This window comes from Sinocyclocheilus anshuiensis, unplaced genomic scaffold (assembly GCF_001515605.1).
Source record: "Sinocyclocheilus anshuiensis isolate Anshui unplaced genomic scaffold, SAMN03320099.WGS_v1.1 scaffold61, whole genome shotgun sequence".
Taxonomy (NCBI): Eukaryota; Metazoa; Chordata; class Actinopteri; order Cypriniformes; family Cyprinidae; genus Sinocyclocheilus; species Sinocyclocheilus anshuiensis.
Window position 1 is genome coordinate 159,556 of NW_015536473.1, and position 15,473 is coordinate 175,028.

The 15,473-nt window shown below is 38.9% G+C and overlaps 1 protein-coding gene and 1 pseudogene across 1 annotated transcript in view; both read left to right on the forward strand.

Moving 5' to 3' along the window:
* LOC107704415 (nurim-like) overlaps positions 1 to 5,344 on the forward strand; it is a 13,191-nt gene extending 7,847 nt beyond the window's left edge. The window contains exons 3-5 of the mRNA XM_016507370.1: positions 977 to 1,089; positions 3,378 to 3,554; positions 4,270 to 5,344. Of these exons, the coding sequence (XP_016362856.1) occupies positions 977 to 1,089; positions 3,378 to 3,554; positions 4,270 to 4,575 (596 nt within the window). The 3' untranslated portion in view covers positions 4,576 to 5,344. The remainder of the gene's footprint in view (positions 1 to 976; positions 1,090 to 3,377; positions 3,555 to 4,269) is intronic.
* Positions 5,345 to 7,081: 1,737 nt separating this feature from the next.
* The window catches only part of LOC107703744 (trichohyalin-like), a 13,860-nt pseudogene continuing 5,468 nt past the window's right edge, over positions 7,082 to 15,473 (forward strand).

Consider the following 15,473-nt stretch of genomic DNA (forward strand, 5'->3'; position numbering starts at 1 on the left):
ATAGATAGATAGACAGACAGACAGACAGACAGAGAGATAGATAGATAGGCAGACAGATAGATAAATAGATAGATAGATAGACAGACGATAGATAGATAGATATATAGATAGATAGATAGATAGATAGATAGATAGATAGATAGATAGAAGTCTGAAACATTGCCCAAACCAATTAGGACACCATATCAAATGCACAAAATTATGTCATTCAAATGCACAGAAAACAGTACCACTAATTACATCAACGCTACTGAATCGTCAGAAATACAGTCCCTCTTATATTCTTTCCAAATACAGGAATACCCTAAAAATCAATTCGGCATCAATCAAGCAGTGAAAGATATAAATTACATATTCTATAAGACAGCACAAAGAAGTGATATGACAATTATAAAACCAAAGAAAAAGAAATTGGACACTGACAGATGGTTTGAGTCAGACTGTAAGGCTCTGAGAAAAAACCTCTGAAATGTATCCAACCAAAAACACCGTCAACCAGAAAACCAGGAGCTCCGTCTTCATTACTGCGAGGCACTGAGGCAATACAAAGCCACACTCCGCCGGAAAAAAGCTCAGTTTCTGCAAGACCAGTTTGAAGAGATTGAAAAATCTATTAATTCAAACAAATTCTGGGATAAATGGAAATTATTAAACAAATCTAATCAAGAAGATCTGGCTATCCAAGATGGAGAGATATGGAAGAATAATTTCCAAGAATTATATAGCTCAACTGAAATTCAAAACTCTGATCAAAATTAATTAATTACAAAACTAGACATTTTTGAAAAATCAATAAAAGCATACCAAAACCCCTTAGATTTCCCCATAACACTGAAAGAATTGGAAGATAAATTACGGGTCCTCGAGCCCAAGAAAGCCTGCGGTGTTGACGGCATCCTGAACGAGATGCTGAAACACACAGAGCAAAGCTTCAAACTGGCCATCCTCAAACTCTTCAGTGATGTTCTGTGTGTAGGGTTCTTCCCTGAGATCTGGAACCAGGGCCTCATCAGCCCCATTCACAAGAACGGAGACAAACTGGAGCCCAACAACTACCGAGGCATCTGTGTGAACAGTAACCTGGGGAAGGTTTTCTGCAGCATCTTAAACACAAGACTCTCAGACTTCCTTATCAAACACAATGCCTTGAGTAAATCTCAAATTGGTTTCCTCCCAAAATGCCGCACTTCTGATCACATTTTTACACTACAAACACAAATTGATAAATATGTACATCAAAACAAAAGTCAAATTTTCGCCTGTTTTATTGATTTCTAGAAAGCATTCGACTCAATCTGGCATGAAGGATTATTCCTAAAACTCATCGACAGCGGAATAGGAGGTACATTTTATGATTTGATCAAATCCATGTACACAATCAGTCAATGTGCTGTTAAAATTGGAAACAAAAGAACAGAATTTTTTCTTCAGAGGCGTGGAGTGAGACAGGGCTGCAGTTTAAGCCCCACCCTCTTCAACATTTACATCAACCAATTGGCCAGTGTTTTAGAACATGCTCCCATTCAAGGTCTCACTCTACATGACACAGAAATAAAGTGTCTTCTTTACGCAGATTACCTGGTTCTCCTGTTGCCCACTAAAGAAGGGCTTCAGGACATCCTGAATCTGCTAGAGGATTACTGTCAGACCTGGGCCCTGACAGTCAACCTCCAAAAAACTAAAGTCATGATCTTCCAGAAACGCTCCAGATCTCAGGGACTAACACACACATTCACACTATCACACAGAACCATTGAAACCACAAAAACATACACTTACCTCGGCCTAAAAATTACTCCAACAGGTAACTTTACTTTGGCTGTGAATGAGCTCAAAGAGAAAGCTCAAAGGGCTTTCTATGCCATCAAAAGATCAATTAAAATTGACATCCCAATCCAAATCTGGCTCAAACTTTTCAAATCAGTAATTGAACCAATTGTATTATATGGCAGTGAAGTCTGGGGTCCACCTATAAAATTAGATTTTTTAAACTGGGAAAAACATCCAATTGAAAAAATGCATTTAGATTTCTGTAAAAGAATACTCAAAGTCCAAAGAAAAACACCAAATAACGGATGCAGGGCAGAATTAGGCCAATACCCTCTCCTTCTAAACATCCAAAAAAGAGCCATCAAATTCTGGAAACACCTAAAGACAAGTGACCCCAGCACATACCATTATAAAGCCCTGAAACACCAAGAGCTGAGCCTCACGAAGAGTCCCCTCCTTCAGCTGGTGCTGAGACTGACAGAGATCAGCCAGCCTCAGAACTCACACTCACTCTCAACCATTCGGACCACACAGATCAGATTAGTAGCATCGTGCCATGACCTGAGGGACAAACACAATCCAGAAACACAGCCAATAGACACACTCTCACAGACCAGAACTGAAATACTGTTACTCATGTACATAATGTTAGATTTCTCTGTCCAGCAGTTGCTACAGGAAAATCATTATTATTATAATTTACTTTTATTTGATTTATTGATATATTTATTTTTCCCTGTATGTATCTTTGGGCATACATGACATTTCCATATTAATTATATATTACATATTAGTTATAATATATAAATAAATGTTAAGATGTTCTAATTGGTCATACCGCCCAGCACTAGCATATATTGCAAACTGCCTGATTTTCTTAAAAACTAGTATGTGAAACAGTATGCAACAATAAACGTTTCTGACATTAGTATGCTGCATTGTTGTCACATGACTGCATTATAGGCATGTTTAATTCTGCAAGTGGTGTACAGTTATAATAATAGAAATAAATGGAGCTATTTTGCTTTTTTTTTTATTTGTGGGATTTAGTATTTTCAGTCTTGCCATTGATAGGTTATATAAATAAGTATAAAGACCTTGTTATGTGTAAAATCTTATTTGAAGAATATTTTGTTTCTTTTATCTTACATTTTTTTTACACACTATAGTACTGTACATTTAGATTGATTAATTTTATTTTTTTAAATTAATTTACTCATTTTTATTTTTAATGTAATAAAATGTATTATTTAAATAAAACATTATTTAGTAATTTAGTCCATTATTTTTATTTTAATCATTTATTTTTTATTTAAATATGTTTTATTTTAATCAATTATGTATTAATTTATACAAAAGTTATATATTTATAATGTATAGTTATATATTATTTAATTAAAAAAATAATAATTATACATTTTTCTTTTTCTTTTTTTCCACACTGTTTTTCTCTAAACTTTTCCACATATCCTTCTAGCACTCTTTTCTAAAAAACAACCCTGTAAAACCCTAAGAAACATTTGTAATTAAATAACTTGGCGATTAATTTAATAACACAAACCATAACTATAAATTCTGCTCTAACTGTAATCTTAATCTCTGTGTAGATATTGATGCACTACTGGCAGCCGGTCACCAGCGCCCCCTGCCTGTGGTCAGTGCGCAATGCACCCTGGGATATCTGGTTCCCACTCATCTGTTTTATTTTACACTTCCTGTGCTGGGCCATAATCTGCAGCATCCTGCTCATCTTCGACTATCCAGAACTACTGGGCATCAAACAGGTACATATGCATCTACAATAAGCATTTAGAACAACAAAAGCTATATTTTCACTGTATCATATTTGATATGCACATTTCTAAGGCCTCTAAATGTTCAAAACTTTGCTGTTAAACCTGTTGCACACAATCTACTACATGCCTTCTGTCATTTTTAACCAGCCAAAGCTCTTTTAGTGTAATTGTATAAACGTCCAGCTTCAGCTGCTGCTTCTCGTGTCAAATCTTGACAGATTTTTATGAAGTAAAGGTCAGAATAATTGCAGTAATATTTCCAGATGAACTCTTACTGGACTGAAGCAGCTCAGCTTTACTTGATTCTCCATCAATCATGTTTTAGAGTCTCAAATCTGATCCTCAGGATCTTTTGAGGAGCGTTTGTTTCTAGAAGCTTTACTTTCACTGTTCCTCAGCAGAGGAATGATCTTCACAAGCCTCCAGAACATCTCACATCTTCTGAGGAGCCTTTATTTCTTCAGCTCTCAATCACTGCATTATATGTTTGGAGCATTTCAATCTCTTCTTACTGAGACAGATTACTGGAGATATAGAGCCACGACTGATATTTAGATCATTTTATGTCAGTATCTAAGCATCAGAATTTCATCATATAAATATCAGCATATGCACCAAATTGCATATTTTGCACTTTATATTTCATATAGCATTTTTTCACCAATTTGCACATTGTAAATCATCTCTCCTCTGTGTTGGTCAGGTGTATTATGAGTGTCTGGGTCTGGGTGACCCTCTCCTGCTGAAGTCTGAGCGTGCGCAGCGGCTCTACGCTCACCTCAGGCATCCCGTCTGTGTGGAGCTGCTCACGGTGCTCTGGCTCCTCCCCACGTTCCCGCTGGACCGGCTCCTGCTGGCTGTGTACCTGTCCGTTTACCTGATCCTCGCTCACTCGCTGGACACCCAGGACTGCACTTACCTGCGCCGGCAGCTGCGCAGCAAACTGCAGCTCTTCTCCGCACCACTAGAGGGCAGCGATCAGCGCAACAACACGCATAAGACCGACTGAATGACAGGCATGGTCAAATAAGAGTGTAATGCTGCCTTCAAGTTGTTACCTAGAAAACCAGAAGTCACTAAACTATGTTTGGGCATTTTCATATTTCTTTATATTCAAAAAGTCAGGAAGATTTTACAACTAATGCAACCTAATGAACAACAAGTGATGCAAATGTAGTGAGTAACGGAGGCTTTATCTGTGCATTTCATCATTTATGTGCTGCTACAGAGAATGATGAGAAACGTACAGTAGTTTTGTTGCACAAGCCTCTTGCCTCAAAAACCAACTATATTGTAGTTCTTCACCAGTACACAAATGCACACAAACTAAATTGTGCTGTTAACAGTTAAAACTTCTTATAATCAAAAAAACAATTTTGATTCTTTTGATCCTTGATTCTTTAATTGTCCTGACACTTTTTGATTTTGGGTGGCATAAATGTGGTCATATTGCAGCATTACAATTAAAACTATGTTTGGAATGAAATACTAGAATACTGCACACAATATACACTATAAACTTTCCAAAATATATATTTTTTAAGTACTTTAAAAAGAAACATTATTTGCATGCATCAATTGCAAAATTTCAAATGCAAAATGTGACAACAAATGCAGCATATTGCATTTCTAATCATTACTATGCATTTTTAATGGTGAAATGAAGCTTTTTGAATCACTTGAACCAATTGCTTTGCAAAATTATTCACATTTTTCCAGAGCGCTCAAAACAACTCACGTAAACGCAAAGAAAACTACGGCCAAATATGCATAAAACACCTTTGTGCTGTTAACAGTTAAAACTTCTTATAATCAAAAAAACAATTTGCTTGCACCTTGATTCTTTAATTGTCCTGACACTTTTTGATTTTGGGTGGCATAAATGTGGTCATATTGCAGCATTACAATTAAAACTATGTTTGGAATGAAATACTAGAATACTGCACACAATATACACTATAAACTTTCCAAAATATATATTTTTTAAGTACTTTAAAAAGAAACATTATTTGCATGCATCAATTGCAAAATTTCAAATGCAAAATGTGACAACAAATGCAGCATATTGCATTTCTAATCATTACTATGCATTTTTAATGGTGAAATGAAGCTTTTTGAATCACTTGAACCAATTGCTTTGCAAAATTATTCACATTTTTCCAGAGCGCTCAAAACAACTCACGTAAACGCAAAGAAAACTACGGCCAAATATGCATAAAACACCTTTTCTAAACCAGCTGCAAACTGCAGTCTAAATGCAATTAACAAATCAAATATCTTTCTATATAGTACAATTTTATTATATAAATGTGTTTTACATTTTTTTTTTAATTGATCTGAGATCAGGACGAATGATTCACAAAGGTTTCAAACCTTCAAACAATTAAATGCTTAATTCAGCAAGTGTTGGCCACTTATCTCGGATGTTTAATAAGTTTATTGTGTATTTTTGAGCTGTATGACAGTATGCCACTCCAAAATCTGCCAGTATTTAAAGTCTTCTTCCTTTATGTTCATTTTTTCTATCTGTAGTGTTTACTTTAACCTTCAACAAATTAGCATTTACCTGCCATCATCAAGGCAAGTTAGGTGTGAAAAAAATGACAGATTGGAGGAAGTTATTTTGGTGTTTTGTTTCTGCTTTCATGAAGACTTTTGTACAACCGCCGTTTTGCATCTTACTGCATGTTTTTATATAATACTTTTATTTTTGCATTGCACAACCAAGAAGTGAGCAGGTGATGGGATAAATACCGTGTTATGTACTGAGCTCATGTGTTTTTTCGCGATTCAGTGTCATACTACTGCAAAACATGCCTTTTATTTTATGAAAATGTTTAATGCTTGAAGTGTGTTTACATATAATGACCTCAGAGTTTGGTACAGAATGTATTTTTATATGGTCAATAAACTTGAAATTACTTTTGTAGGAGTACATGAAAAAATGCACTGTTGTTAGAGCTGAAAACCATTATTAAACTTTGTTTATTGACTTGATTATGTTTTTTTTCTGTATCATGATGTGTGTTTTATAGGTTTAACACATTACTTTGCTAAATAATGCTGAATAAAATTTTGTTTTTACAACAAATGTATTTTTGCATTTTATTATAATTTGGAATTAAACGTATATTTCAGGAATCAGATAGACAACAAAAACATGTCTATTATGATCTCAATTGGGTACATTTTTAGGCATACATTCTTGTATATGGTTTCAACGTTTGTGATATATTTATATAATATATAACAAAGACACTAATTAATGCATGTGTGCTTGGACTGCAACTGAGCGGTTACGTTATCTAAGAGCTGACGTTTAAATCCCGTGCATCCGTCACCTCGCGTAACTCTCCCGTTAACGGCTCCGGTGTCCGGGAGGGGGAGATGGAGGGCAGCAGACGGCGGTCTTTTCTTAGGCAATATGGTGTGTGTGTGCGTCTGTGATTCTCCCGCTGGAGTTTAATGTAATTATGGGATTACAGTCCTGCGTCTCTAAAGCCGGTAATATTTACTACACTGCCGCTCCGGTTCACGAGACCGATATAGCCTACAGTTCAAGGAATCACAGAAATATGAATTAACTGGAGGTGTCTTATTCGGTACGTGTTAGACAGAAGGTTGCTGCTTCGCTTTTGTGAGGATTGAAGGAATTATCTGGACTTTTGATGCGTCTTTTTGGAGTTAAACAAATGGAACGAGGAACGTCGAGCGCGTGGACACGAGGAAAACTTTATTCCATTGAATCAGGAATTCAGTAATCCCACACAATCTGAAGCAATAAGGTTAGTAAAAAGTTATTTAAAACATTATATATTGACTATTGTGTTTCAAATAGATCAATGCCAAAATATAGAATACTTTGAACATCTTAGACAATGGAACATTATAAATTTTTTCCTAGCAAATTTTTTTGTCCAGCAAATCCCCATTAAATAATCCATATATGCACGCAAAAAAATGCGTATTATATGCACGTCAAACACGTGCGTATCCTATGCACGCCAAAGTCAGTTTCTGCATATAATCAGTATGTAAAAAAAAAATAAAAAAATCGTTCTATTGATACGAATTTTCATGAGACCGGGCTCAAGCATGCAAATGTTTGCATGGAGAAAGTGCATGTAAATGTGTGCTTTTAAAATTAATTTGACTTTACATGTGTGCTTTTAAAATTAATTTGACATCACAGTGACCTGAAATAAAAAGCTAAATGTTGCACAAAAAAGTGACCAGTCAGTGTACCGTAAATATACCTTCTCTTTTCCATTCAGATTAATTTAAAACCTAATATCTTGATGCTTGAATAAAAACATTTACCCATTTGTACTCCAGGAAGACTTGCATTTCACAGGATATTGCTGATATAAGACAGTTTATCCGACAAAGTTGGCATATCCATTGTAAATATACCTGTAAGAGCATCAGTGTTTATTCTGACAGTAGTTTTGCACTGTTAACTGCATGTTTAACACATAAAAAAAATACAACAGCTAATGTATACATCAATTTGTTTTGACAGGATTCCTGGATGTCCTTGGATAAAACTGCATTTCTGCAAAAGTTCTGATTAGTAAAACAGCACTGTTTCATCGAGTACTCCGTGGTTATGTCTCTCTCTGCTTTACCGGAAGGAAGCAGCTGCTACTGGAGCGAAAGCGAAGAGAGGAGGAGGAGAGAGAGAGACGAGAGAGGGAGGAAGAGGAGCGGCTTGCCAGCATGCCGGCTTGGAAGCGGGGGATCATCCAGAGAAGGAGGGCGAAGCAGGATGAAGAAAGAGAGAGGGAGAAAGAGAGAGATGGAGGACAGCATACTCCAGATATCCTGGGCATTACGGAGGACATCGTCACGGAGCAGGTGGACAGTAATTTCACACTTCACCTCCAGACTGACCAGACTGCGTACAAAATGCAAAAACAGATACCCAAAGAAACCATCAGCCCCATCCAACAGAGCCCCTTCATTCGCTCTGAGAACAGCTTTAAGAGAGATAACAGAGGGAAGGAGGTGATTAGAGATGGAGAGAATGAATATAAAAAGGCCACCAATAATAGAGGGAGAGAAAGAAATAAGGAAACGGAGAAGGAGATTTGGAGAGGACGCGATAGAGAGATGTGGGTCGAGAAGATGGGAAGTAAAAGTGAGGGAAGAGAGCGAGACAGAAGCACTGGGAGAGAAAGCAGGGAGGCAGACAGTAGCGCATCCCTATTTTCTCCGGTCGTAGGTCTTCGCACGATCCAGGCAAACAATATTATCATTATTGAGAAAGACAAAAATAGTAAGGAAAAACTGGATAAGGGAGAAAAGGAGGTTGAGGAGGAACAGAAAAGGATGACGATGGATTTGAGGGAGTTTCTAGCTGGCGGAGGAAGCGTGACGGAAATTAGGGCTTCAGAAGTACTGATCATCAAACCTCCCATGACAGACGGGAGAAGGGAAACAAAAACGGCAGGGATCACAGAAAGAGGAAGTGAGCGTTTAGAGAAAGAGGGGATATGGTCCTCTATGCGAATGACATCGAGGACAGTCATGCAAAAAGCAGAGAGAGTCTTGAACCACAAGGACAGGGGGACTCCAGAGTGTAGTGGTCGGGTCAGTCAGCTGCTTAGTAAGTTCGGTGAACACCCAAAACCTCCAATGCGCTCCAAGAGCATTGAGGGCTTCAACCAACCAGGCAAGAACCGTGCCAGATACAGCACAGGAGACCTGTTTGTGCAGGAGGACCAGAGTACGGAGGAGACAGACACGAGTCCGACATTCAGGGGTGTACCCAAACGCTCCTTTAGCTTCTCTGACCGTGTGGTTTGCCAACAAGAGGCCAGAGATTGTGAGGAAAAGACAGATTTTAAGGTGGTGGAGAGGTCGTACTCCGACCGCAGGGTCAAAACAAGGGTCACCGATCAATCAAGAAGTGAACCAAAGGTCACCGGGCGATGGGGTCAACCCAAACCTGATGAAGTGATGCATGAAAAGAGACAAAAAGAAAGAAGGGTGGAAAATAAGAGGAACGACTCAGTTCGTGGAGAGACAGAGGAATGGATGTCTAGTTTAGATGGAGAAGGCTTCACTGTGGCCTCCGTCAAAATCCCTGAGGGACTTGCGTTTGCACGACGAGTTCCTATCAAACACAATGGGAGAGAAATCAACTCAGAACGAGAGATTAAGAACGTGAGAGAGGAGAATGAGAGGGAGATAATGATAGATAAAGAGATACACAGAGATAAGAGGCGAGTGGAGAGAGAAATGGCGGTAAGACAGAGACCCATAGAACTCGAACCCAAGGCCAAAACAGAATCTGAAAGGAGATGGAATCAGGATGAGTTATCCATTGCAGTTTCAAAACAACCCCATGGCATATATATCCCACCCTCGGATGACAGTACTATAGATTTCCCTGCAGAAATGCAGTGCCAATGTGTTGACACTACCTCTGCGTACTCTAGTTGCCCAACTTCAGCCTATGCTGGGCAAGCGGTCCTTACCCAACACACAGAAGACATAGTCTGTAAAATAGCAAAACTCCAATCAGACAGAGAACTCAGGAGGGCAGGGTATGTGTTTTCACATGGAGACATGGAGACAAGGATCTCTGGTGAAATGGGTAACCAGGATCAAAAAGAGCATCAGCAGTATCAAAGCTTTCCAAAACAAGCAACTAAGGAAATACATTTTATCTCAGAACCCCCACAACAAACTTTTACACTGGGCCAAAGCAAACTCTGCACCCAAGAGAGAGTCACCATTCCCAGGACTGTATTTTATGGAGTCGATATATCAGCAGAAAGAAGGAGGGCGAGTCTCCCTTCTGGGGATAAACAAGATGGAGGACAAGTGGAGAGGAGAGGGAGCTGGAAGTCTGGGCGATCTCTGACCCGAGTGGAGTCTCTGAGAGAGAGAATTCGTCAGCAAGAGAAGGAAAGACGGGATGATGACAAAGAAGAGGGCAGCAGAGAAGCAGGAGGAACTGCGAGAGAACAGGAAGAAACCACATTACAGACTCTCAGACTGTTTGACGTCACACAGGACGTTAGCATGGCAAAGTCAAGCCCTCAACTTCCTGTTCCTGTTTCTCTGTCGCTCTTGCAGTCAGTTTCGACAGGAAGAGAAGTTGGGGAGATCTCCAGAGACGTATCAGAGAGCGATATCTGCCCGAGGGAAGCAGAGAGAGATGTAGAGGAGCGTGGGACGTGCATCGTTTGGCGAACACAGGACGTTGACGAAAAAGAAGAGGAAAGAGAGGAAGAACTGTTAGAGAAAGAGTACCTTCCTCCCTCTCTTTCTCCCTCCCCACCACTTTCAGACTCATTGGACGCCATGAGCCGGATCTATAACCTCAAGACGGTGGGGTCTAGGACTGCAGTGTGTATTAGTGAAAGGAAAGCTGATATGCCCCAACACAGCGGACCTCAGGGTAAATACAACCCCATTAGACAAGCACCGTCACCGGACATCCTGGCAGAAACTGCTAAGCTGTGGAACCATGGAAGGGATGGTGACAAAACCGAGACGATGGAGTCGACAGGTGCTCAGATGGTACAGCGGCAGGTGGAACGACTACAGCTGAGAGAACAGGAAGCAGGATGTGGTTCCCACAACGACAAAAAGGCACAGCCCACCATGGAGAGTTGTCCGCTTGTAGAACCAGAAATTAGGATAGCTGAGGGCCAGAAGAAACCAGACATACTAAGAGAGATGCAGAAATCCCAAACACCTACAAGTCCCAGATTTCCACAAGCCCAACAGAAAGCCCAACGACAACCCCCTAAACCCCAGCAGGTCAGGTCATTCACAATCAACGCCCGGAACACAGAAGCAACAGAAAACTCTCAGAAACCTCCAGAACAAAACTCTCCATCATCATCCTCTCCCTGCACCGCATCCCCCTCTTCATCTCCATCTCCGCCTCTCTTTTCCATTAGGAGCGCCTCAGGTGGACCAGGTAAGAGAGGAACGACCATCACAATCACCCCTAGAAGACCTGCAGGGGCAGCCTCGTCTGGTGGCATCCCAACAGTGACCCCTGCAGTGCCCAAAGCGGCCCCCCAGGTCCATATAACCACCCCTGCTCCCAGCAGCACCAAGGAGGCAGGGAAGAAACGGTATCCTACAGCAGAAGAGATTGAGGTGATTGGAGGCTACCAGAACCTTGAACGGTCATGCTTGGTGAAAAGCAAAGGGACACTGAAAGCGGTGAGTGGGTTTTTGTATTTTTGCATGACCTATACGATGAGCTGCTGTGCGCACACAGTATTAGGGCAATACAAACTGAGCATGCTAAAACGGGATATGCAATGAAAATTATTTGCAACTAGCATTTTGCAATGTTTTAGATGTATGGTTACGGTTTAGTGAGATTTTTTTTGATTTCAGAGAAGAGACCGTTGCACTCGAGTAGATTCCTAAGAGCGAATCAAAGTGTGATCTCTCAGTAGTCAGGCCAGAATATCTCTGCCGTCTTTGATTGTGGCCAAAGCAGTTGCTCAGCATTAAACCTGGATTAGGCTTATCTCTCACGCCATCACAGTCCACAGGTGAAGATAGTCCCTGTGTGAGTTTACACATTTAAACGCTGCATGAAAAAAGAAAAAATGGAAAATGACTTTAGGAAACACCTGATTCATTGTGCATTGTTCAGGAGTAATTAAAAGTACACCAAAAAAAGTCCATTACACTAAATGCCCGACTTTAAAGTAGAATGCAAGTCTATGAATAGATTGGGGTTAATCTATTGCAGTCATGCCTTCTTCAGTACCTTTCACCCTGACACTGTCCTGTCTGACCTCGATGTTTGTTAGTCTAGAATGACCCAAGGCAGAGCATTATGTAGTTTTAAGTCTACAGAAGATTGTTAACGAGAATAACAGTGTCAGGATGTTTACAGAACACTATATACTCTACATCTCCACAAGCATGAAGAAACATGTTATTCTGTTGCATTGTATATGCTGTTTTCACGCAAAACAAACCTAAAGCATGACCAATGCAGTCTGATTCTTACAAAAGACAAACTCTGGAACTATCAGTTTAACAAATCCTTCACTGAATTAACCACAGGGTTTGCTTAATGGACATTGGACTCACTGAACTGCACATCATCATTACTTGCAGTTATGTCTTATTTTTATTCTTAGGTTACACTATAGGGGGAATTACAGTACATGGAGAACACTGATGTGACCACAAGTCATTTATGATGGCATCTGATTGCAGGATATGGCTGGTACACATGATATACTACTGAATGCTTGGCTTCCTCTCAATATCTTTGTAGTTCCTCCCCTAGAGCTGCAAAAAATAGTAACACACAATGCTGGAAACTTTCACTTCTGGAAACCTCTGTATCTCACCTATCAGCAACTACTCAGAGAGAGATATGGTCCTGCTCCTGTCTTTCGATATGAGGTTTAATGGCACTGCTTGTTCTCATCAAACACAGCTTATTGTAGTAAGTGGGACACAGCAAACACAAAGGAACTCAGCAGAGCAGAAAGAGGGAACAAGAGAATTTGACAGCATTCTCCTAGGAACAGAAGAATGACCTTTTAATTTAGCTGGGTTTTCACAGGGAGTTAATAGAGCAGTATGTTTGCATTGTGGCGATCAGTGTAACCACATACACTAACTTCTGCCAGGAACTGGAGTCAAATGCACATGAATGGAAGACAACAATGAAATCGGACTCTTGAGCCAGAGGACCACAAGCATCTGTGATGGTGGAGAAAGCATTCAATTTTATAAATGACATAGTTATGTTACTTTATGTATTCTAATTTATAACATGCAGTCGCAGCTGCATCTGTATTTTGCAACTTCACTTAAACTCACTACATTAGCATAAATTTAGGCCATTTATGGCAATGAACTACAGTATATTATCTGGCAAAGTGTTTCTTCCTTAAACCGGGATTTGTAGGGGAAATACATAAAGTTGATGAAATGTTAATAGTTAAATTAAAAATAAGAGTTATTAAAATTAAAATAAGAGTTCATGGAATTTTAATAATTAAATCATAAGTAAAGCTAAAACATTTTTTTTAAATAAAAAATTAAATCACTTACTAAAAAAAAAAAAAAAAAAAAAAATAATTTTATTTGGGATATGCAATGAAAATTATTTGCAACTAGCATTTTGCAATGTTTTAGATGTATGGTTACGGTTTAGTGAGATTTTTTTTGATTTCAGAGAAGAGACCGTTGCACTCGAGTAGATTCCTAAGAGCGAATCAAAGTGTGATCTCTCAGTAGTCAGGCCAGAATATCTCTGCCGTCTTTGATTGTGGCCAAAGCAGTTGCTCAGCATTAAACCTGGATTAGGCTTATCTCTCACGCCATCACAGTCCACAGGTGAAGATAGTCCCTGTGTGAGTTTACACATTTAAACGCTGCATGAAAAAAGAAAAAATGGAAAATGACTTTAGGAAACACCTGATTCATTGTGCATTGTTCAGGAGTAATTAAAAGTACACCAAAAAAAGTCCATTACACTAAATGCCCGACTTTAAAGTAGAATGCAAGTCTATGAATAGATTGGGGTTAATCTATTGCAGTCATGCCTTCTTCAGTACCTTTCACCCTGACACTGTCCTGTCTGACCTCGATGTTTGTTAGTCTAGAATGACCCAAGGCAGAGCATTATGTAGTTTTAAGTCTACAGAAGATTGTTAACGAGAATAACAGTGTCAGGATGTTTACAGAACACTATATACTCTACATCTCCACAAGCATGAAGAAACATGTTATTCTGTTGCATTGTATATGCTGTTTTCACGCAAAACAAACCTAAAGCATGACCAATGCAGTCTGATTCTTACAAAAGACAAACTCTGGAACTATCAGTTTAACAAATCCTTCACTGAATTAACCACAGGGTTTGCTTAATGGACATTGGACTCACTGAACTGCACATCATCATTACTTGCAGTTATGTCTTATTTTTATTCTTAGGTTACACTATAGGGGGAATTACAGTACATGGAGAACACTGATGTGACCACAAGTCATTTATGATGGCATCTGATTGCAGGATATGGCTGGTACACATGATATACTACTGAATGCTTGGCTTCCTCTCAATATCTTTGTAGTTCCTCCCCTAGAGCTGCAAAAAATAGTAACACACAATGCTGGAAACTTTCACTTCTGGAAACCTCTGTATCTCACCTATCAGCAACTACTCAGAGAGAGATATGGTCCTGCTCCTGTCTTTCGATATGAGGTTTAATGGCACTGCTTGTTCTCATCAAACACAGCTTATTGTAGTAAGTGGGACACAGCAAACACAAAGGAACTCAGCAGAGCAGAAAGAGGGAACAAGAGAATTTGACAGCATTCTCCTAGGAACAGAAGAATGACCTTTTAATTTAGCTGGGTTTTCACAGGGAGTTAATAGAGCAGTATGTTTGCATTGTGGCGATCAGTGTAACCACATACACTAACTTCTGCCAGGAACTGGAGTCAAATGCACATGAATGGAAGACAACAATGAAATCGGACTCTTGAGCCAGAGGACCACAAGCATCTGTGATGGTGGAGAAAGCATTCAATTTTATAAATGACATAGTTATGTTACTTTATGTATTCTAATTTATAACATGCAGTCGCAGCTGCATCTGTATTTTGCAACTTCACTTAAACTCACTACATTAGCATAAATTTAGGCCATTTATGGCAATGAACTACAGTATATTATCTGGCAAAGTGTTTCTTCCTTAAACCGGGATTTGTAGGGGAAATACATAAAGTTGATGAAATGTTAATAGTTAAATTAAAAATAAGAGTTATTAAAATTAAAATAAGAGTTCATGGAATTTTAATAATTAAATCATAAGTAAAGCTAAAACATTTTTTTTAAATAAAAAATTAAATCACTTACTAAAAAAAAAAAAAAAAAAAAAAATAATTTTATTT